This window comes from Bos indicus, chromosome 15 (genome assembly GCF_029378745.1).
Source record: "Bos indicus isolate NIAB-ARS_2022 breed Sahiwal x Tharparkar chromosome 15, NIAB-ARS_B.indTharparkar_mat_pri_1.0, whole genome shotgun sequence".
In the NCBI taxonomy this organism is placed as follows: domain Eukaryota; kingdom Metazoa; phylum Chordata; class Mammalia; order Artiodactyla; family Bovidae; genus Bos; species Bos indicus.
Genome location: NC_091774.1, coordinates 28450181 through 28473055, shown reverse-complemented (window position 1 = coordinate 28473055; position 22875 = coordinate 28450181). Strand labels below are relative to the sequence as shown.

Here is a 22875-nt window from a genome sequence, read left to right as displayed (position 1 = left end):
ACTGGAGTGGGTTGCCATTGCCTTCTCCATTTTCCCATATAGGTTATCATAAAATATTGAGCAGAGTGCCTTTTGCTATACAGTGGTTTAGTCATTTAATCGTGTCCGACTCTTGCGACTCCAAGGACTCCTGCTAGGCTCCTTTGTCAATGGGATTCTCCAGGCAAGAATACTGGAGTGGGTTGCCATTTCCTTCTCCAGGGGATCTTCCCATCCCAGGAATCGAACCCAGGCGTCCTGCATTGCAGGCATATTCTTTACTAACTGAGCTATGAGGGAAGTGTTCTACAGTAGGTCCTCGTTGGTTGTTTTACATATGCTGCTAAGTCGCTTCAGTCGTGTCCGACTCTGTGCGACCCCAGAGACAGCAGCCCACCAGGCTCCCCCAACCCTGGGATTCTCCAGGCAAGAACACTGGAGTGGGTTGCCATTTCCTTCTCCAATGTGTGAAAGTGAAAATAGTGGTGTGCATATTTTAATCCCAAACTCCTAATTTATCCCTCCACCCACCTTTTCTCTTTGGTAACCATAAGTTTGTTTTTAAAGTCTGTGAATCTGTTCCTGTTTTGTAAATAAGGTCACTTGTATCGTTTTTTTAATTCCACATATAGGTGATATCATATTTGTGTTGGATGTCACTTAGTATAATAATCTCTAGGTCCACCCATGTTTCTGCAAATGGCATTATTTCCTTCTTACTTATGACTGGGTAATATTCCATTGCATATATGTGCCGCATCTTCTTTATTCCTCTGACGATGGACATTTAGGTTGCTTCTATGTCTTGGCTTTTGTCAATAGTGCTGCAATGAACACTGGGGTGCATGTATCCTTTCAGATTTTGGTTTTCTCTGGATATATGCCCAAGAGTGGGATTGCTGGATCGCATGGTAGCTCTATTTTTTAAGGAACCTCCATACGGTTCTCCATAGTGACTATCAATTTATATTCCCACCAACAGTGTGGGTGGGCTCCCCTTTCTCCACACCCGCTCCAGCATTTATTGTACCTTGACTTTCTGATGACCATTCTGATCAGTGTGACGTGATAACCTTATTGTGGTTTTAATTTGTGTTTCTCTAATATTTAGTGATGTTGAGCATCTTTTCATGTGTTTTTTGACCATCTATATGTCGTCTTTGGAGAAATGTCTACATAGGTCTTCTGCCCATTTTTGATTGGGTTGTTTTTTTTTATATTGAGCTACATGAACTGTTCGTATATTTTGGAGATCAACCCTTTGTCAGTCATTTCATTTGCAAGTATTTTCTCCTGTTCTATGGGTTGTCTTTTTGTTTATGGTTTCCTTTGTTGTGCAGAAGCTTCTAAGTTTAATTAGGTCCTGTTTGTTTATTTTTGTTTTTATTTTCATTACTCTAGAAGGTGGATCTGAAGATTTTGCTATGATTTAGTCAGAAGTGTTCTTCCTATGTTTTCCTCTAAGAGTTTTATAGTATCCAATCTTACATTTAAGTCTTTAATCCATTTTGGGTTTATTTTTGTGTATGGTGTTAGAGGGTATTCTAATTTTCATTCTTTTACATGTAATTTTTCAGTTTTCCCAGCACCACTTATTGAAGAGATTGCCTTTTCTCCAGAGAAAAGATTGCCTCTTGCCTCCTATGTCATAGATTAATTAACCATAGATGTGTGGGCTTATTTCTGGACTTTCTACCTTGTTCCATTGATCTATATTTCTGTTTTTATGCCAATATCATACTGTTTTGATTACTGTAGCTTTGTAATATAGCCTGATGTCAGGGAGCCTGATTCCCCCAGCTCCATTTTTCTTTCTCAGAATTGGTTTGGCTATTCAGGGTCTTTTGAGTTTCCATACAAATTTTAAAATGTTTTATTCTAGTTCTGTGGAAAATGCCATTGGTAATTGGGTAGGAATTTCATTGAATACATGTAGATTGCTTTGGGTAGTATATTTTGACAATATTTTTTCTTCCAGTCCAAGAACATGGTATATGTTGTCTTCTGTTTCTGTTTTCTTCTAGTTCCTTTATCAGCGTCTTATACTTTTTCAGACTACAGGTCTTTTGCCTCCTTAGGTAGATTCGTTTGTAGATATTTTATTCTTTTTGATGCAATGGTAAATGAGATTGTTTCCTTAACATTTTAAACCATTTTTAAGTTCACAATTCAGTAACATTAAGTATATTCACCTTGTGGTATAACCATCACCATTACTCATTTCCAGAACTTTTTTCGTCTTCCCAAAAACTCTGTACCTATTACACGCTAATTCCTCATTTTCCCCTCCCCCAGCCCCTGGCAACCACCATTCTACTTTCTAATATTAATAACTTGACTACTCTGGATACCTCATGTCAGCGGCATCCCACAGTATTTGTCCTTTCAACTGGCTTATCTCAATCATCACATTTTCAAGATTCATCCATGTTGTAACATGTATCACAATCTCATTCCTTTTGGACTTCCTTGGCAGCGTAGTGGTTAAGACTCCATGCTTCCACTGCAGAGGAGCACAGGTTTGATCCCTAGTTGGGGAAGTTCTTTGTGCCATAAAGAGCGGCCAAAAAGAAAAAAAAAGTCATTCATTTTTAAGACTGAATAATATGTCATTGTATGTATATACCACATTTTTATACCATTCACTTCTTGATGGACAGTTGGGTTGTTTCCTTTTGTTTGTGAATACCGCTGCTGTAAGCACTGGTATATAAGTACTTGTTTGGCTCCCTGCTTTCAATTCTTGTAGGCATATAACTAGGAGTGGAACTTCTGGATCAAATGGTAATTCCATGCTTAACTTTTTAAAATGAAGAATATATTTTTATTGTGGTATAGTTGACATATAATATTGTATGTATATGATTTGATATTTGTATGCTCTGAAATGATCACCACAATAAGTCTAGTTAACATCTGTCTCAATACAAAGTTACCAAATTTTTTTCTTGTGACTTTCAAGATCTACTCTTTCAGCTTTCAATACAGTATTATTAGCTATAGTTACCGTGCTGTATGTTATATCCCCATGACTTCCTTATTTTGTAACTGAAGTTTATACCTTTTTGACCCCCTTTCATCCGTTTAGCCCACTCCACCACCCACCTCCCCAAGCCGCACCTCTGGCAGCCATTATTCTGTTGTCTGTGTCTATGAGCTTAGAGTTTTAGGGTTTTGTTGTTGTTGCTTTAATATTCCATGTATAAGTGAAATCATACAGTATTTGTCTTTCTCCAACTTATTTCACTTAATGTCCTCAAGATCCATGCATATCATCACAAATGGCAAGATTCTATGCTTTTTATGATATTGAATAGTATTCCATTGTGTATATGTTGCATCTTCTTTATTTAGCATTAGTGGACACTTAGGTTGCTTCCATATCCTGGCTACTGTAAATAATGCTACAATGAGCATGGGGATGTAGATAGATTTTCAAATTAGTGTTTTCCATTTTCTTTGGATAAATACATAGAGGTAGACTTGTTGGATTGTGTGATAGTTCAATTTTTAATTTTTTTGAGGAAACTCTGTACTGTTTTCCATAGTGGCTACACCAATTTAGAGTCCCATTAACAGTGTACAAGAGTATACTTTTCTCCATGTCCTTACCAACATTTGTTATTTCTTTTTGATAATAGCCATTCTGACAGGTGTGCTGTGCTATCTTATTGCGAGTTTGATTTTTAATTGTCTCATTAATGATGCTGAGCATATTTTCATGTACCTGTTGGCCATCTATGTGTGTTCTTTAGAAAAATATTCAGATTTTCCTGCCCATTTTTTAAAACTTTATTTTATATTATAGATGATTAACAATGTTGTGATAGTTTAAAGTGGACATCAAAGTGACTCAGCCATGCATATACATGTATCCATTCTCCTTCAAACTCGCATCCTGTCCAGACTGCCATATAACATTGAATCCAACCCATTTTAAATCAGATTTTTTCATTTAATATGTATGAGTTCTGTATTTTGGATATTAACCCCTTATCAGATATATGATTTGCAAATATTTTCTCCCATTTAGTAGGTTGCCTTTTCATTCTGTTAAGGTTCCCTTTGCTGCGTAGCAACATTTTACTTTGATGTAATCCCACTTTTTAGTTTGATGTAATCAGAAAAGCCCTGAAGTTGGAAAAAATTGAAGAAAGGAGGAGAAGGGGACAACGACAGAGGATGAGATGGTTGGAAGGCATTACGGACTCAAGGGACATAAGTTTGAGCAAGCTCCAGGAGATGGTGAAAGAGAGGGAACCCTGGCGTGCTGCAGTCCATGGGGTTGCAAAGAGTTGGACATGACTGAGCGACTGAACAACACAATCCCATTTTTTCATTTTTGCTTTTATTGCCTTCCCTTTGAAGTCAGATTCAAAAAAATTATCACCAAAATATTAAATCAAAGGGCTTGCTGCCTATGCTTTCTTGCAGGAGTTTTATGATTTCAAGTCTTCCATTCAAGTCTTTAATCCATTTTGAGTTAATTTTTTGTGTATGGTGTAAGACAGTGGTCAAGGTTCATTCTGTTGCATATGGCTGTCCAGTTTTTCCAACATTTATTCATGAGACTGCCGTTTCCCCATCATATGTTCTTGGTGCCACTGTCATAAATTAATTGAGCATGTCTGTGTGGGTATATTTCTGGGCTCGCTCTCCTGGGCCAGTGATCCATGTGTCTATTTTTATGCCATTCTCTTTTTATTACTATAGCTTTGAAATATAGCTTGACATCAGGGAGGGTGTTGTCTCCAGCTTTGTCCTTATTTTTCAAGATTGATTTGACTCTTTGGTATCTTCTGTGATTCTACACAAATTTTAGGGTTGGTTGGTCTATTTCTGTGAAAAAAATGCTACTGGGATTTTGATAGGCATTATGTTAAATCTTTAAGTCTCTTTGGATAGTATTAACATTTTAACAATATTCTTCCAATCCATATTCCAAATAGAATATCTTTCCATTTATGTCTTCAATTTCTTTCATCAGTGTCTTGTAGTTTCCAGAGTACAAGTCTTTCACCTCCTTGGTTAAATTTATTCCTAGGTATTTTATTCTTTTTGATGCAATTGTAAATGAGGTTGTCTTCTAATTTCTCTGGTAGTTTGTTAATAGTGTATGTAAACATAATAGATTTTGTATATTGATTATATCCTGAAACTTGACTGAATTGTTTGTTCTCACAGGTTTATTTTGGTAGAGTCTTTAGGGTTTTCTATTATGATATGTCATCTACAAAGAAGGACAGTTTTACTTCTTCCTTTCCAATTTGGGTGACTTTTATTTCTTTTTCTTGCCTAATTGCTCTGCCTAGGACTTCCACACTATATTGAATAAAAGTGGAGAGAATGGGCATCCTTGTCTTGTTCCTCATCTTAGAGGAAAAGCTTTCAACTTATCACCATTTGATGTTAATTGTGGGTTTGTCATATATGGCCTTTACTGTGTTGCAGTATATTCCCTGCATACCCACATTATTGAGAATTTTTATCATAAATGAATGTTGGATTTTGTCAAATGCTTTTCCTGCATCTATTGATGATCATATGATTCTTATCCTTTAATGTGTTAAAGTGAAAGTCACTCAGTCATGTCTGACTCTCTGCAGCCCCATGGACTATATAGTCCATGGAATTCTCCAGGTCAGAATACTGGAGTGGGTAGCCTTTCCCTTCTCCAGGGGATCTTCCCAACCCAGGGATAGAGCCCAGGTCTCCCGCATCTCAGGCAGATTCTTTACCAGCTGAGCCACAAGGGAAGCCCAAGAATTCATTGTGTTAATGTGGTGTATAATGTTGACTGATTTGCAGATGTTGAACCATCCTTGAATCCCTGGAATAAATCTCACTTGATCGTGATATAGGATTCTTTTAATGTACTGTTGAATTCTTTTGCTAATACTTTGTTGAATTGTTGCATCTATATTCATCAGGAGTTTTGGCCTGTAATTTTCTTGTGGCGTACTCACCTGGTTTTGGTAGTGGGGTAAAGCTGGCCTAACAATGAGTTTGGAATTGTTCCTTTTCTATTTTTTGGAAGATTTTGAGAAGTATTGGTGTTAATTATTATTAGAATGTTCAGTAGAATTCACCAGTGAACCATCTGGTCCTGGACTTTAGTTTGTTGTTATTGTTCAGTCATGGACTGCATCATGCCAGGCTTCCCTGTCCTTCAGTATCTCCTAGAGTTTGCTCAAACTCATGTCCATTGAGTTGGTGATGCCATCCAACCTCTGTCATTTTCTGTCACCCTCTGTTCACCACCTTCATCCTCTGTCACCCCCTTCTCTTGCCCTCAATCTTTCCCAGCATCAGGGGCTTTTCCAATGAGTCAGCTCTTTGCATCAGGTGGTCAAAGTATTGGAGCTTCAGCATCAGTCCTTCCAATAAATATTTATGGTTGATTTCCTTTAGGATTGACTGGTTTGATCTCCTTGCTGTCCAACACCACAGTTTGAAAGCATCAATTCTTCGGCACTCAGCCTTCTTTAGCATTCAGCTCTCATATCTGTACACATCTACTGGAAAAATCCTAGCTTTGACTGTACAGACCATTGTCATTCAAGTGATATCTCTGCTTTTTAATACGCTGTCTAGGTTTGTCACAGCTTTTTTCCAAGGGGCAAGTGTCTTTTAATTTCATGGCTGCAGTCACCATCTGCAATGATTTTGGAGCCCAGGAAAATAAAATCTGCCACTGTTTTCATTTTTTCCCCACCTATATGCCTTGAAGTGATGGGACCAGATGCCATGATCTTAGTTTTTTGAATGTTGAGTTTTAAGCCAGCTTTTTCACTCACCTACATCACCTTCATCAGGAGGCTATTTAGTTTCTCTTTGCTTTCTACCATTAGCGTGGTATCATTTAATTCCTGATTCAATCTCCTTTCTAGTAATTCATCTATTCAAATTTTGTTTCTTCATGATTCAGCCTTGAAAGTTTGTATTTGTTTCTAGGAATGTATCCATTTTGTCTTGGTTGTCCAATTTGGCATGTATGTGTTCATATTGGTCTCTTAAGATCCTTTGTATTCTGTGGCATCAGTTGTAATGCCTCCTCATTCATTCCTGATTGTATTTATTTGAGCCCTTCCTTGCTTTCTAAATGAGTCTAGTTAGTCAATTTTCTTTTCAGGGAACCAGGTCTTTTCTGTTGTCTTTTTTGTCTCTATTTTATTTCCTTCTACTTTGATCTTTATTTCCTTCCTTCCACTAACTTTGGTCTTCATTTGTTCATTTTCTAGTTCCTTTGGGTGTAAATTAGGTTGTATTGAAGTTTTTCTTGTTTGCTGAGGTAGGCATTTGTCTCTATGAACTTCCCTCTTACAACTGCTTTGGCTGCATTTCTATAAATCTGGGCATATTTCATTTGCCTCAAGGCATTTTTTAATTTCTCATTTGACTTCTTCATTGACCCATTTGTTGCTCAGCATGTTGTTTAATCTCCACGTATCTGTGAATTGTCCAGTTTTCTTCTTGTAACTGATCATTTTAACCGTGTACAATTCAATGGCATTAAATACACTTACAATGTTGTGCATCACCACTCTCCATTTCCAGAACTTTTTCGTCTTCCCAAAGAAAAACTCCAACCTGTTAAGTGCTACTTCTCCTTTTCCCTTCACCCAGCCTCTGGTAACCACCATTCTACGTTCATTTCTGCTAATGTGACTAATATAGAAAACACATGTAAGTGGAATCGAGAGTGTTTGTCTTTTTGTCTGTTTTTTTTTTTTCTTGGCATAATGTTCACATGGTTCCCCCATGTTGAAGCAAGTATCAAAATGTCATTCCTTTTTAAGGCCAAATAACATTCCATTGTGTGTATGTATTACACTTTTTGTCCCGTTCACTTCTTGATGGACACTTGAGTTGTTTCCTTTCGTAAACTGTGAATACTGCTGCTATGAACATTGGTGTATACGTGATTATTTAAATCCCTGCTTTCAATTCTTTTGGGCATACAACTAAGAGTAGAATTGCCGATCAAATGGTAATTCTATGTTTAATTTTTGAAGAACTGCCCAATGGTTTTCTGCCAGACATCTGATTAAGTATTTGTAGCCAGAAAAATGATACTCAAACATTTATTTACTCACCAAATACCCTGAAACCCTTCTTATGCCCTACCACTGAGCTAAGCACTGGGGGTGCAAAGGGCCAGTGGATCTGTTCTAATGTTCAAAAGGCTCTCTGTCTGCTGTGTGTCCAAACTGTCAGATCTTGAAAACGGAAGCCTGGGGGAAGAGAATATATCATAGACAGCTAGCTGTCTGCCAAAGCCTCATGCTTGCCTGACTATACACACACACACATACACACACACAAACACACACTCACACACACTCACACATACACTCACTCACTCACACACACACACACTCGCACTCTACATAGGTGCTGGGAAGTGGCTGCCCTGCTGGTGACTACAGTTCCTAGTTCCCCGACTTCTGGGCAGGGCCCTAAGACTAAGTTCTGTCCAGTAGAATGTGGTAGAAGTGATGCACGCTATTTTCAGGCCTGACTTAGCCACCCATCACGTTCTCCAACTGGATGTCAAGGTGAGCTCAGAAGCCACTTACTATGGATGGCAGTGCCTCGGTCAGCCTGGGTTCCTATATATCTCTGCAGGTCTGTGCACCCCCACCCCCACCCCCACCCCCACCAGTGCTAACCGGACTTCCTATGAGCAAGACAACTGACTTGTGTTAAGTCACTGAGATCTCAGAGCTTACCTTTACAACAGCTAGCACCATCTTAACCTATGCAGAAGATGAGGAGGAACTTGACCCCCCATAGAAACTTTCCTTCCATAACTCAGATTAAGGACATCTCCACAAAAGCCGTCTCTGCTTCACCCACACCTATGCAGGCGAAGTGTTGGGGAACAGCAGCTGATGACTTCAGAAAGGGGAGGGTAACTGTATTTGTAGGATGAGGGTGAGAGAACCAATCAGGGCTCTGTCCTTCCTCCTGGAATCCATATCTTCTGGGCAGTGGCAGCAATACTCCTAGGAAGAAAGGGCAACAGCTGTCAGATGTGTGTTACCCTGGAGGGGATCCATGTTTGGTTTTAGTGTCTCTAAGAATCAGTGACTCTCAGGATTCAAAAATGCCTTCCAGGTTATCTAGTTCAGACTTCCACCCAAATCTTGAATCTCTTCTGCAATAAGTCAGGATTACCTGGCCTTCACATGCTTTACCTCCTGATAGACAATGTATTGCTTCCCAAGCCAGCACATTTCACCTTTGGACAGCTCTGCTAGCAATGCCCCCTTTACAGTAAGCATAAAGTTGTTTCTTTGGGCTCTTTTTTTTTTTTCATCTTAATGTAGGCATTTATTGTTATGAATTTCCTCCTTAGAATTTCTTTTGTTGCATTGCATAAGTTTTGATACATTGCATTTCTATTTCCATTTGTCTCAAGGTACTTATTTCCCTTTTAATTTCTTCTTTGACCCATAGTTGTTCAGAAGAGTGTTGGCAAATTTCCATGTATTTGTGAATTTTCCGTTTTCCTCCTCTTACTGATTTCTAGTTTCATACCATTGTGGTCAGTGAAGATACTTGGTATGATTTCAGTCTTCACGAATTTTCTGAGACTTGTTTTGTGACCTAATATGTGGTCTATCCTAGAAAATTTTCATGTGCACTTGAGAAGGCTGTATATTCTATTGTCCAATAGAACATCTATATATGTCTGTTAGGTTCACTTGGTCTAGTCTTATTCAAATTCACTGTTATTAATTCTCTGTCTAGATGATCTATCCATTGTTGAGAGTGGGGTATTAAAGACCCCAACTATTACTGTACTGCTGTTTATGTCTCCTTTTAGCTCTTAACTTTTGCTTTATGTGTTTATGTGCTCCAATGTTGGGCACATAAATATTTACAATTACTTGATCTTCTTGATATATTGGCCCCCTGATCATTATATAATGATTTTGTCTCTTTATCACTTTTAAAGTCTGTTTTGTCTGATGTAAGTATAGTTACCCTACTTTGGTGGTGTTCTTACAATCTGTTTGAAACATTTTTCCATCTCTTTACCCTTAGTCTATATGGCTTTAAGGCTAAAATGATTCTCCTGAAGGCAGCACATCTTTGGATCTTTTTTTCCCCAGTCAGTCATTCTATGTCTTCTAATTGAAGAGTTTAATCTGTTTACATTTAAAGTAGTTGATGATAAATAAGGACTACTGCTGCCATTTCATTTTCTAGATCTATTGTTCATTGTTTCTTATCCTGCTGTCTTTTTTTGTGTTTTGATGTCTTCTGGTATCAAAATGTTTTGACTTCTTTATCACATTCTTGTGTATAACTACTACAGGTTTTTCCCTGTGGTTACCATGAGGCTTAAATAAAATATCTTAAAATCGTAATTCCCTATTTCTTTAAATTTTTATATTAAAGTATAGATGACTAACAATGTTTTAATTTCAGGTATACAACAAGGTGATTCAGTGATACATATACACGTATCCATTTTTCAAATTCTTTTCCCATTTAGATTATTCAAGTGTATTGAGCAGCATTCCCTGTGCTATAGTAGGTCCTTGTTGGTTATCTATGTTAAATATAGCAGTAGTAACATTCTGTTTTAAACTGATAACTTCAATAGAATTTCAAAGCTTGACATTTTTACTTCTCCTCACATTTTAGAGTATTGATGTTGCAATTTACATGTTTCTATATTGTATAACTAAAAGAATATTGGTAAAATGGTTATTTTTACTACATTTGCCTTCTAACTTTTAAACTAGAGTTGTGAATTACACACTACTATTACTGAACCTGACTGTATATTTACTATTTATGATGTTAACTAGAGTCCTTTTATTTACACTCAAAGAATTCCTTCTTATCAGTTCAGTACAGTCGCTCAGTCATGTCCAACTCTTTGCAACCCCATGAATCACAGCACACCAGGCCTCCCTGTCCATCACCAACTCCCAGAGTTCACTGAGACTCACGTCCATTGAGTCAGTGATGCCATCCAGCCATCTCATCCTCTGTTGTCCCCTTCTCCTCTTGCCCCCAATCCCTCCCAGCATCAGAGTCTTTTCCAATGAGTCGACTCTTTGCATGAGGTGGCCAAAGTACTGGAGTTTCAGCTTCAGCATCAGTCCTTCCAATGAACACTCAGGACTGATCTCCTTTAGGATGGACTGGTTGGATCTCCTTGCAGTCCAAGGGACTCTCAAGAGTCTTCTCCAACACCACAGTTAAAAAGCATCAATTCTTCGGTGCTCAGCCTTCTTCACAGTCCAACTCTCACATCCATACATGACCACAGGAAAAACTATAGCCTTGACTAGACGGACCTTTGCTGGCAAAGTGATGTCTCTGCTTTTGAATATGCTATCTAGGTTGGTCATAACTTTCCTTCCAAGGAGTAAGCGTCTTTTAATTTCATGGCTGCAGTCACCATCTGCACTGATTTTGGAGCCCCCAAAAAATAAAGTCGGACACTGTTTCCACTGTTTCCCCATCTATTTCCCATGAAGTGATGGGACCAGATGCCATGATCTTCGTTTTCTGAATGTTGAGCTTTAAGCCAACTTTTTCACTCTCCACTTTCACTTTTATCAAGAGGCTTTTGAGTTCCTCTTCACTTTCTGCCATAAGGGTGGTGTCATCTGCATATCTGAGATTATTAATATTTCTCCAGGCAATCTTGATTCCAGCTTGTGTTACTGGAAAAGGTCAGTTTTCATTCCAATGCCAAAGAATTGCACTCATCTCACATGCTAGTAAAGTAATGCTCAAAATTCTCCAAGCCAGGCTTCAGCAATACGTGAACCGTGAACTTCCAAATGTTCAAGCTGGATTTAGAAAAGGCAGAGGAACCAGAGATCAAATTGCCAACATCCGCTGGATCATGGAAAAAGCAAGAGAGTTCCAGAAAAGCATCTATTTCTGCTTTATTGACTATGCCAAAGCCTCTGACTATGTGGATCACAATAAACTGGAAAATTCTGAAAGAGATGGGAATACCAGACCACCTGACCTGCCTCTTGAGAAATCTGTATGCAGGTCAGGAAGCAACAGTTAGAACTGGACATGGAACAACAGACTGGTTCCAAATAGGAAAAGGAGTACGTCAAGGCTGTATATTGTCACCCTGCTTATTTAACTTATATGCAGAGAACATCATAAGAAACGCGGGGCTGGAAGAAACTTTTCTTATAGGGCAGGGCTAATGGTGAATTCCCTCAGCTTTTGTTCAGGAAAGTCTTTATCCCTCCATTTCTGCAGGACAGTTTCATCTAATATAGTACTCTTGGTTGACAGGTGTTTTTTTTTTGTTTTTTTTTTTTTAATTTTAAATATATTATCTCATTCCCTTCTGACCTAAAAAATGTATGTTGAGAAATTTGCAAACAGTCTCCCCTTCTACATAACTTTTCTCTTGCTGCTTTAAAAATTCTTTGACTTTTGACAATTTAATTATAATGTGTCTCACTGCAGCCCTATTCAGGTTCAACCTATTTGAGGTTCTCTTGGATCTGGATAAAGTTTTCAGCCATTATTGCTTTAAATATACCTTCTATCCATTTCTTTTTATCATTCCAGAATTCCCGTAATGTGAATATTGTTTCTTTTTATTGTGTCCCATAAGTTCCATAGGCTTTCTTCACTTTCTTTTTCCTTTCTTTTTGCTTCTCTGACTGTACAGTTTCAAATTTCTTATCGTCCAGGTTACTGATTCTTCTGAATGCTGAGTCTGCTTTTTTTTTTTTTTTACTCTACATTGAATTCTTCCATTATATTTTTTCAGCTCTATGATTCCTTTGTTTTTGATGGTTTCTATTTCTTTGCTGAACTTGTTGGGCTCATGCATTGTTTCCCTAATTCCATTTAGTCATCTTGTATTCTTGTAGCTCACTAAACTCCTTTAAGAACATTATTCTGAATTCTTTGTCTGACAGAATATAGATCTCCATTTCTCTAAAGTTGGTTTTTAGAACTTTATTAGTTTCCTTTGGTCTCATATTTATCTATTCATGATCCTTTATTATTTATGTTGGTATCTTCCGACATGAGTAAGGTCTCCCAGTCTTTGCAGGTTTGCTTTGGCAGAGACAATTCACCTGTCAGCTCAGTTTAGCTCTGGACATACCTGCTGGTAATGTCCTTGGGCAGGTGGGCCTACTAATAGGATCTATTCCTGTTTGAGGCAACTGTTTAAGCTCTGAAGTTGGGGGAGGAGGTGCCACTGGCTAAGAACAGTTGGATAAGACTGCTGGCATGGTTCTCTAGCCAAAGGAGGCTGTAGGATAGGCTCTGTGGTTGTCTGAATTCTCTGGTCAGGCTTCCTACACAGTGGGGCTGGGTACTATACTTAGCAGTTGGTGGGGCTATGGCTTAGCTTCCCTTGCCCTCATGGGACAGAGGAATGGGACCCAGGGCCTGCATGGCTCCTCATTTGGGGACTCAAATCAGGCAAAAGTTGTGCACTGGATATCCTCATCAGGTAAGGCCAGCAGCCTTGCTCCGAAGACAGGGAAAGCCTCGGGCTGTGCTCTTTGTCCAAGTGACACTGTAAGCAGGACTGTTGGATGGGTTATATGCAGCCTCTCTCTGGGAGGATTCCCTGGCCAGGTGGGCCAATGGCTGGGTTTAGCAATAAGTGGAGCTATGAATTAGTTTCTCCGCCCAGCTGTTCTTGGGAGGACAGCTCCAAGGCCAGTAAGGCTCTTTGTGGTCCTGACTGAAACCAACGTGTGCCCCAAGTTCCTTGGCCTGACCAGGGCTACTACCCTTGCTAGGGGTGATCAGCTCTGCCCACCTGCCTCTGGGCTCAAGCATTGATGGATTACATAGCAGTTTTCAGGTGTTCTCAAGCAGCCCTTCCTCTTAATGGGCAAAAAGCAAATTGGCAGGAGGTAAGGCTATGTCTGTTCTCCCGCCTGGGTGGGACTGGGAGGCCCATTTCAGACAACTCCCAGATTTTTCCTGAGTAGGCTTTCCAGCTGGGAGAGGCTGAGAGGCACACCAGAGCTGGCAGGACTGTATAACTCAACTCTTCCACCTTGGAATGAGCTGACCAGGCTCCGGTGCTGGTGGAACTCCTCATCTAAGGGCTTGAGTCTCGCAGACCTGCATGCACTCTGCCAAGTTTCCTGGCCATGTGGCACCGTTGATTTGCTCTGCAGATGAGCAAAGCCACAGATTGGGACTATAATTGGTCTCTGCAGGTACAAATTTGGTCTGCCAAGACCCAGTGCTGGAAGCCCCTCCACCTTCTCCATGATTCCCAATGGCTGAGCCTCGCAGTCTCCTGTGATCCCAGTGGGGTGAAACCAGAGCAAGGACTCCCATGAACTGACCCACAATGCTGGGGGTGCTGGATGTCACTCCCAGGCTCTTTCCCTCTGGAAGAACCATAGTCTCAGGGGAGACCTCTCCGTGTGGGGCTGTGCCAGCTCGGGGGAGAGGCAATGTGGTCAGTGTGTAGCTGTTCCTCTTACCCCCTCTAAGGCAATATGCCTGGGTCTTTGTGGTACAGAGGGTGCTTCAGCCTTGCTCCCAGGTTCTAGGGTTCTCTCAGCAGTGCCTTATCCATGAATAGTTGATAGTTGCTATTGGGAATGGGGGAAAATCAGGAATACCCATCATTCCCCTTACTATGTGTTGAACACTGTTCTGAGAACTTTGCATGGATTAACTTCTTTAATCCCCGTAACAACTTTATGGGCTAGATACTCCTATTTTTAAATCTTTTTTATTTTAAAATTTTAATAGTTGATTTACAATGTTATGGTGATTTCTGCTATCCAGCAAAGTGACTGAGCTATATATTTCTCAAATTCTTTTCTGTTATGGTTTAAAACAGAATATTGAACATAGTTCCCTGTGCTATATAGTAGGACCCTGCTATTTATCCATCGTATATATACTCATTTGCATCTGTAACCCCAAACTCCCAATCCCACAGATCTGTTCTCTATATCTGTCTGTTTCATAGGTAAGTTCATCTGTGTCATATTTTAGATTCTACATATAAGTGATATCAGATGGTATTTGTCTTTCTCTTACTGACTTCATTTAGTATGACAATCTCTAGACATATTCATGTTGCTGCAAATGGCATTATTTCACTGTTTTTATGGCTGAGTAGTATTACATTGTATACATGTACCACATCTTCTTTATCCATTCATCTGTTGATGGATATTAGGTTGTTTCCATCTCTTGGCTATTGTGAATAGGGCTGCTATGAACATAAGGGTGCGTGTATCTTTTTGAATTATAGTTTTGTCTGGATATATGCCCAGGAGGGGGATTGCTGGATCATACAGCAACTCTATTTTTAGTTTTTTGAGGAACCTCCGTACTGTTTTCCATACTGACTGCACCAGTTTACATTCCCACCAACAGTGTAGGAGGCTTCCTTTTTCTCCACATCCCCTCCAGCATTTGTTATTTGTAGACTTTTTAGTGATGGCCGTTCTGACTGATGTGAGGTGGTACCTCAATGTAGATTTGTATTTCTGGTAATACTTAGTGATAATGAGCATCTCTGTTTGTCTTTGTAGAAATGTCTATTTAGGTCTTCTGCCCATTTTTCAGTTGGGTTGTTTAGTGTTTTGTTCAGTTTGGCTAGATTTTGCTATTAACCCCATTTTAAAGAGATGAGACTCAAGGCACAGAGAGGATAAAGTGAACCTTTGATTCACACTTCCACTGCATTTAAACCTGAGCAGGACCCCTCAAGAGCAGATGCCCCTCTCCTCCATGATGAAAAATGGCGTTACACTGCCCTTCCCTGGGCCCTCTGTATGTACCTGCTGGAGGTGGCAAAGCCAATCAGGGAGGCAGGAGAGGAAGACTGGAGATGCGGGAGGAAAGGAGGAACGAGATGTTCCAGCTCATCGACACTGCTGAGGGCAGGTGCTATTTTTTTTAAACCATCACTTCCCTGCCTTCCCCAAAGAAGCTGCTGGAGGAACAGGCGGCAAGAGCTGCCAGCACCCCTCCCCATCCAAGCCCTGTGTTAGGCCACTGGATGAGGCAGCTCCCCACCCAGGGCAGACCTCTCAGTCACCAAATCTGAGACAGCCACCCTGCTTCATCCCTGGACTGTGCATTCGGGCTTCAAGCTTTTGACCAGGGAAGACATGGGCCCAGAAAGGACCTGTTGAGGTCACAGAGCTTGTAAATGTCAGAGCGAAAAGTAAACCCAGGTGTCCTAAGGCCAGGGTTATTTCCCCACTCCCCATACAGCCATTCTGTGTGGAAGCTTCCATGGTAGAGGGGCTATAATCATGCCCAATGGGTCTCCCTTAAGAAAAAGAGGAAATAAACATATCACAGAAGAGCTCTGGGAAACTGTCCGATCCCCACAGTAGGAATGACCTTTATCCCACCTGTAAAAGGGAAGTGAGTCAGAACAGTTTCCTTTTTTTTTTTTTTTTTGTATTTGTATAAAATCCCCAGAAAGAACTGGTATATTTGTTACCTTCAAGATGGCCCATGGATGAACTGACTTTTGTACCAGTTAAATACAAAGCCATGTGAATGCAGAGGCTGTTCAAAATAAATACCCTTTTTACAACCCTCTTTCCTGAAGCCCCAGTCAGGACTGCTCAGGTCTGGTCTCACCTCTGCTGCACCGACTGTACTTCTGGCCTCTCCCGGAATCTCTTTTGGGCCACCTCCTCCACGGTGAGATCCGAGTGGGCTGAACAAGTCATCTGCAGGCTCCTCTCAGCACCTTTCTCCCTCCCATCCTCAGAGCGGCTCAGACTCAAAAGGCTAGGTACCTTTGTATGTTTGTCTTTACGTTGGTCTTCTTTTGCAAGTCCATGAAATGCAAATTTCTCAGCTGGTTCTTCTGGCAGTTTTGTTGCTATAAATCCAAGACCACACAGGCTATTCACACCACTGGAGCAGGAAAAAAACCCACCTGACTTTGCCAGCTTAGAACTTCAGAGAGCTCACTTTTGCGTGAAGAAACAGGGTCGAGTAGCCCCTGGGAAGTGGCATGGTGAGTCTCCGGCTGGTAGGTGGAGCTGGGGCATGATGAGGGAGAACTCAGCTGGGGGCTAAGTGCCCCCAGCACTACTCCAAAGGGCAGAGTGCTCTGAGGACACAACCACGAGGTGAGAGGCTCCGTGCTTGTAGGGAGCTTCAGGCATTTAAACTCCAGGAGTTCAACTCCAGGACTTCAGGCCCTGGTTTTCTCACTCACAGAAATGGAGCTGAAACTAACTACATAACAGGTTTGTTGTGATTAGATTCAACAGTGCGGTATTCTTTTTGAAAAATATTTTATGCGTGGCTTTGCTGGGTCTTCGTTGCTGCGGGTGGGCTTTCTCTAGTTGCAAGGCATGGGCTCTAGAGCACAGGCTCGGTAGCTGTGGCTCACAGGCTTAGCTGCTCCACAACATGTGGGGTCTTCCTAGACCAGGGATCCAACCTGTGTCTCCTGCACTGGCAGGCAGATTCTTTATCACTGAGCCACCAGGGGAGCCCTAGGTGTTCTGTGAATGTTCATTTCCTTCCCTTTATTCTTAAGCAGAAGGAAGCAAAGGCCTTCAAGAAGGAGACACATTCACACAGCTACTGTGTAGCAAATGGACCTGCAGAGATTTAATTGATGTATAAAACACAGGATTGTCACCAAAGTTGGTTGCAGTACATGAGCTATTCCCGAAGCACACAGAATGAACAAAAATGGACATCCTATGTGGTAGACCGATGCCAAAAAAGTACCTGGGGGTAAACAAGCCAATGGGATCTCAGTTCCTTATCCAAAGAAATGAGGGGTGGAGAGGTGGTTTCTATGCACTGGAGAGGCAGGGGAACCCCCACCACTTTCAAGACAAGAAAAGGGGGCGCATTTTATTTAAACGATGGGGCAGATGTTAAGCACTGCCTGCATGTCCCCTCAAGGAGCCTGCTGATGTGGGAAGGGTGGCAGGGTGCTGTGCTAGACGGCAGGCATGGGCCCAGCCCCTCACCTCCTTCAGAACAAGTCTCCAGGCTCTGAGAAGGGGTGGCAGGGACGGCACAGGTGGAAAAGACAGACGGAAACAATGCACATATATACCCAAGGTGATCCAGGAAGAGGAAACCATGGTGAGCCCTCCCAGTCTCTTCCCGTGGCTCACTGGCTTCCTGGAAGCTGGGTGCCCGAGACCTGAGAATGTAGCTAGGATGCTCTGGGGAGGAGCCCCAGGACAGGGGGAAGGAAGTGCTCCTGAGGAAAGCCCCTGAGGAAAGCCCAGGACGAGCAGAGAGAAGACAGCTGGCAAAACTTCTGGGGCCAGCCTCCAGCCACCGCCCACAGGGCTCTGGGCCCAATCCTGAGATAAGTCAAAAGGTGAGACAGAGGGCTCAGGAAAGGGGACATTAAAAAAAAAAAAAAAAAGGCTTGATGTCTACAGGGCTGAGGTATTACAGAGGTGGGCCCTGGTCCCAGAGTACAAACATGCCGGGGGGACTTTGTTCTGGGGAGTGAGGGACCACATATGTGACCCTGGGAGCTCCCAGCGGGCCCCACAGGTCCAACAGACTGACTCTACTCCAAAGGAGTCCCCTGGCCTCTGAAGCAGGAGCTCCTCCACCGCCAACTCTGCCCCCGCTGCCCTACATCAGTGTTGCCAGGTTCACGCAGAAGTCACACAGGGCAGCCTGAGATGCTACAGGCTAGGGGGTGGCTTACTGTTCCCGGTGACACCATCCGTTTCCCCTGGTGCCCTGGGGCTCCTCTAAGTTCCCAGTGAGGCAAGCAGCACAGAGCGGGGCCGGGAGGATGCTTTATCAGGGGAGTAATGTGCAGGCAGCAAGTAGGGCACATAGTCTGGGTGCAGAAGAGGCCAGGCTGCCCCCTGGCTCAGCGCCTCAGTAGTGATAGATTTTCAGTCTGTTGTTCTCATCCAGGTCCAGCTGCAGGAAGCTAGAACCAGCCGCTGGCTTGGGCACCGAGGAGAAGAGAGGTCTGGCCACAAGGTGAAGGAGAACTCCGCAGTCAGCTGAGCATGGTTGGGGAGGAGTCACGGGCCAGACGGGACCCTCCTGGGACGCCCCCACCCTGCCTAGGGCCCACCTGCCCTGGCAGTTAGAGCGGGAAGGGATCAGGGTTTGGGAGGCAGCTAAAAGGATACAACTTGGGGTCATTCTTGTAATGTTCTAGCCACTTTCGGTTAGCCGCGATCATGTCCTGCAAGTTGGAGGCGCCCACCTGCGGGACTCGGGAAGAGGGATGCTGCAGGCGGCGGAGCTGCTCACTGCAGGGAGGGGAGAGGAGGCAGGAGCACAGCAAGAGTGCCCCTCTGGGGTGAGGAGCATCCATTTCCAAAAGGGAAGAGGGTGGAGCCCCCATCCTGGATGAATGCGCCCGACTTCAAGGCTCCCACGTCTGCCTGTGCCCAGCCAATCTCATCAGCAAACACTTTCCTCTCTATCAACTCAAATACCTTCCCAGCATCAGCTCCCAAGCTGGCTAAAGGGTAAGAGGGGCTGTGTTTATGGTTGGGGGCCTGCAGGGACACATCAAGGGGGGGGGTACATTTGGCACGGAATAAGATGAAGGGGAAATTAATAACAAGTTTCAATAATTGCCCATCTGTCTCCCCCGCAGGGAGCCCCCACTCCCTCCAGATGTTGCTCAGCAGGTCTGGGGGAAGAACGGAGCCGTGTGCAGCAGACAAACAGCTCAGGGCAGAGACGAAGGTCTCACTCCACGGCCAGATCCCATCTCTTCCCAGGGTGCCATTGGGCAGCTTCCTCATGGGGCTGGCTCAGGTAAGGCCAGCCTGCCCCCACTGGCTTCATGGCCTGGGGGACCTGCCTAACGTCTGGGTGATGTGACAGGGCCTTCTGGTCCCGTCACCAGGTCCCACCTGCCCTGGGAGCTGCAGCTGAATGGAGTGGCTCCATCCTGAGCCCACAGGGAGGCTTACCTGGCAGACACATAGCCCAGCCTGTTTTCCAAGGGGGCAGGGCCACTGCTGAGGAACGGGATGCCAGCTGGAAAAGTATGAGGGAAGCAGTCAGAAATGAGCAGCAGTTTAGCCAAGCCAGCCCCTTCTCGCCTCCCAAACCAAAAACAGGAAAAGCTTCTGAGGGTGAGAGAAAGAGTACCCAGGAACTGTCCTACTTATTTCTAAAACTGAAATTACTTTTCAGTTTCGGTAGGGACAAGAAGGTAGAAGCTTTTCCTTCAAATAACTTTTTATGGATTTTCACATTCCTCAGCAGGGCCATGAGACCAGAGGAAGCCACATACAGCCAAAGAGCTACAAACCCCAGAGTCACAGACATGGGGTCAAAATCCAGTCTGTGGTACCATGGAGGATATTACTTAACCTCTGAGTCTGTTTCCCCATCTGTAAAATGGGGATTAAAGTGTGGAATAACCTCAGAGGGTTATTATAAGGACTCAGTGAAAAACCATATATAAAATGCCTGGCCCATAATATATAACACTCAAGATGGCAGCAATCACAACTCTGACAAGTGACCTCCTCAGGTTCAGCTGAGCTCTAGAATCCATCATAAAGGCCCCATCAGGTAACCCGTCCTTGACCCAGAGGGCCTCCAGCCACAGGGAGAGCAGCAAGGTCCTCCCAGGGACCCTGAGAGTCTGGGGGCCATGCCAAAGCTGGGCGTGAGGGGCAGGCATCAAGGAGGGAGGCGGGGAGGCTGAGCCAGAATTGTGCACAGCCCAGAGGGAGGCTTACTTGGAAAATACTTGTGCCATTTCTCCACCAGGAAGTCGTCCACGGTCTGAGCTGCAGAGGAAGAGAGCCTGGGGCCCAGCCCCGGGTCCCAGGTCCACTGGGCAGACGTGGGCCGAGCTGGGGACGAGGCTGAGCCCCGGGTCAGGGACGGGTGGGGGGGAGCCAGGGTGCTCCTGGAGGCCTGGGTGGGGAGCGGCACAGGCGTGGAGGTGAAGAGCGGTGGCGGCTGGGCGTTGAGGCTGCCCACAACACCGAGCACCCCGTTGAGCTGGCTGCTGATGCTCTGCAGGGAGCTGCTCAGGTAGTGGATCTTGTTGGGGAAGGTGGGGCTTGGGGTCAGGTTGACTGCAAAGGGAAGAGGCGGAGGGTGGAGAACGGCCTGGCAGGTACTGCACCCTACTGGCCCACATTCCTACCCCTTTCCCTGTTCCTCTCAACAAAAGCCCCACGGCTTCAGTGTTTCAAAAGCGTCTATAGGGAGAGGCCCTCCAGGAAAGGCCAAGAGGGACGCATCTCTTGCTGAGAGACCCCTGTGCGCTCAGAAGGTCTCCCCGGAGCCTCTGGGCCCTGCAAACCCAGCCAGCTCGCTTCTGCCAGGGCATTTGCTGACCACTTGCTCTGGACACCGGCACGGCAGGGGGGCCCTCTCTTGCAGGGCTGTGGGGAGGGGCTGCATCACTATCCTCCCCCCGCCCACTCACAGCGAGGCAGGGGGCAAGAGTCAGAACTGTCACTGCTCCCATCTTCCAGGTCGCTGAGGTCAAAGGTCACCACCTTCTTGGTCGGGGGTCCTCTCAGCATGTCCTCATCTGAAGCCTGGTGGGAAGATGCAGCAGTTGAGGATGGCACCTGCCCTGTGCTTCCTGCTCTCGTGACAGCTGAGGACTTGGTGGGTAGGCTCTTTGGGTCCCAAGTTCTGGGGGAGGCACAGGCTGCCTTGCAAGTGAGGCTGAGAGAACTCAGCCACTGGAGATATAGGCAGTAAGACCACCAGGGTCAGGCAGGCCCCCACCCTCACCCCGGTAAACACCCCCACGGTGTCTTTCCAGCTCCTTCTGCACCCACATCTCAGGCATCCAGAGGAAAGCCTATGAGGCCCAGGGGTAGCAAAACCGAGGAGCCTCTATTCCTGGCCCTCAAGGCCCAGCTCTCCTCGGGCACCAGGGCAGGGCCAGTCCTCTCCTGAGAACCTTCAGCAAGAGGATCCAAGTCTGCTCAGGACGTCTCAGCACAGATACACAAACCCCCAAATGTGCTCGACAGTCAGAGCTGAAGTCACAGCCACTTTCAGCAGCTCAGAAGCCCCAAGCCTACTGCCAATCCTGGGCCTAAGCTGCCCCAACATGGGACCCAAGACCCCCCACCGAATCCCAGAACAGAAGAGGGAGGCTGGGGCCAGGCTGGGCTGCACCTCTTCCCGGAGAGAGGACTCCAGCTGATGCAGCTTCTCCTCCTTCTTCTTCAGCAGGTCGTGGCCTTTCCACAGGGCTGACTTCATCTCATCCAGGTGCCTGGTCTCCTGCAGCCAGGGAGGAAGGGAAGGAGGAAGATGGTGACTAACCACACAGGCACATGCAGGAGTCCCCCCACTCTGCTGTTTGTTGGCTGGGTGATCTGGGTGAGCTTAAATTACTGAACTCTGGATATGCATCCAAAAAAAAAAAAAAAAAAACTTTTCATAGGGTCTTGAAGATTAGAAGAGAGAACATATGATACGTGCCCTCCACTATGCCTACATCTAATAAATTCTCAAAACAGTTACTATTAAACAAATGGTTATTCTTATCATCACTGTTCCAACTACCATTACTACCCCCATCCTCAAGAGCAGGGATTCAGCAGAGCAATTCCAGGCCCTGGGGGTGGAATGCAGATGCCCCTGGAAGGCTGCCCTTCCAGAGGTACTGACCTCTGACCCTCTGCTGCCCCACTGCCAGACTTAGGGGCCACAGGGCCCACAATCCCTCACCAGCTCTGAGCATCATTAGAACTCTAAGAGACCAGACATCATCTTCTGCCAAGATCCTCACATGGCAAAGAAGCGTGTGATCCCACTAATAATAACCATGAAGACATCTCCTTTTCATTACAAATTAGAGTCTCAGAGAAGGAAAACAGGGAATTCGGCTTATGCTAAGTGTGCTCAAAAGATTTTCACTTATGAGTAAAGTCTTGAGTGTGATGGAATGGCCAAGCAATGTGGAAC

General features: G+C 44.1%; 1 protein-coding gene across 9 annotated transcripts in view; it reads right to left on the bottom strand.

Annotated features, from left to right (window-relative positions):
• Positions 1-17548: 17548 nt before the first annotated feature.
• Positions 17549-22875, bottom strand: part of CEP164 (centrosomal protein 164) — a 71472-nt gene continuing 66145 nt past the window's right edge. For 8 of the 9 annotated variants that reach the window (XM_070803484.1, XM_070803489.1, XM_070803490.1 and 5 more), the window contains 6 exons: positions 22081-22188; positions 21371-21485; positions 20670-21014; positions 19890-19956; positions 19092-19214; positions 17549-18925 (listed from right to left, as the gene is read on the bottom strand). In XM_070803484.1, the coding sequence (XP_070659585.1) occupies positions 18829-18925; positions 19092-19214; positions 19890-19956; positions 20670-21014; positions 21371-21485; positions 22081-22188 (855 nt within the window). In that variant the 3' untranslated portion in view covers positions 17549-18828. The remainder of the gene's footprint in view (positions 18926-19091; positions 19215-19889; positions 19957-20669; positions 21015-21370; positions 21486-22080; positions 22189-22875) is intronic. The other variant, XR_011570831.1, reaches the window with a different exon arrangement.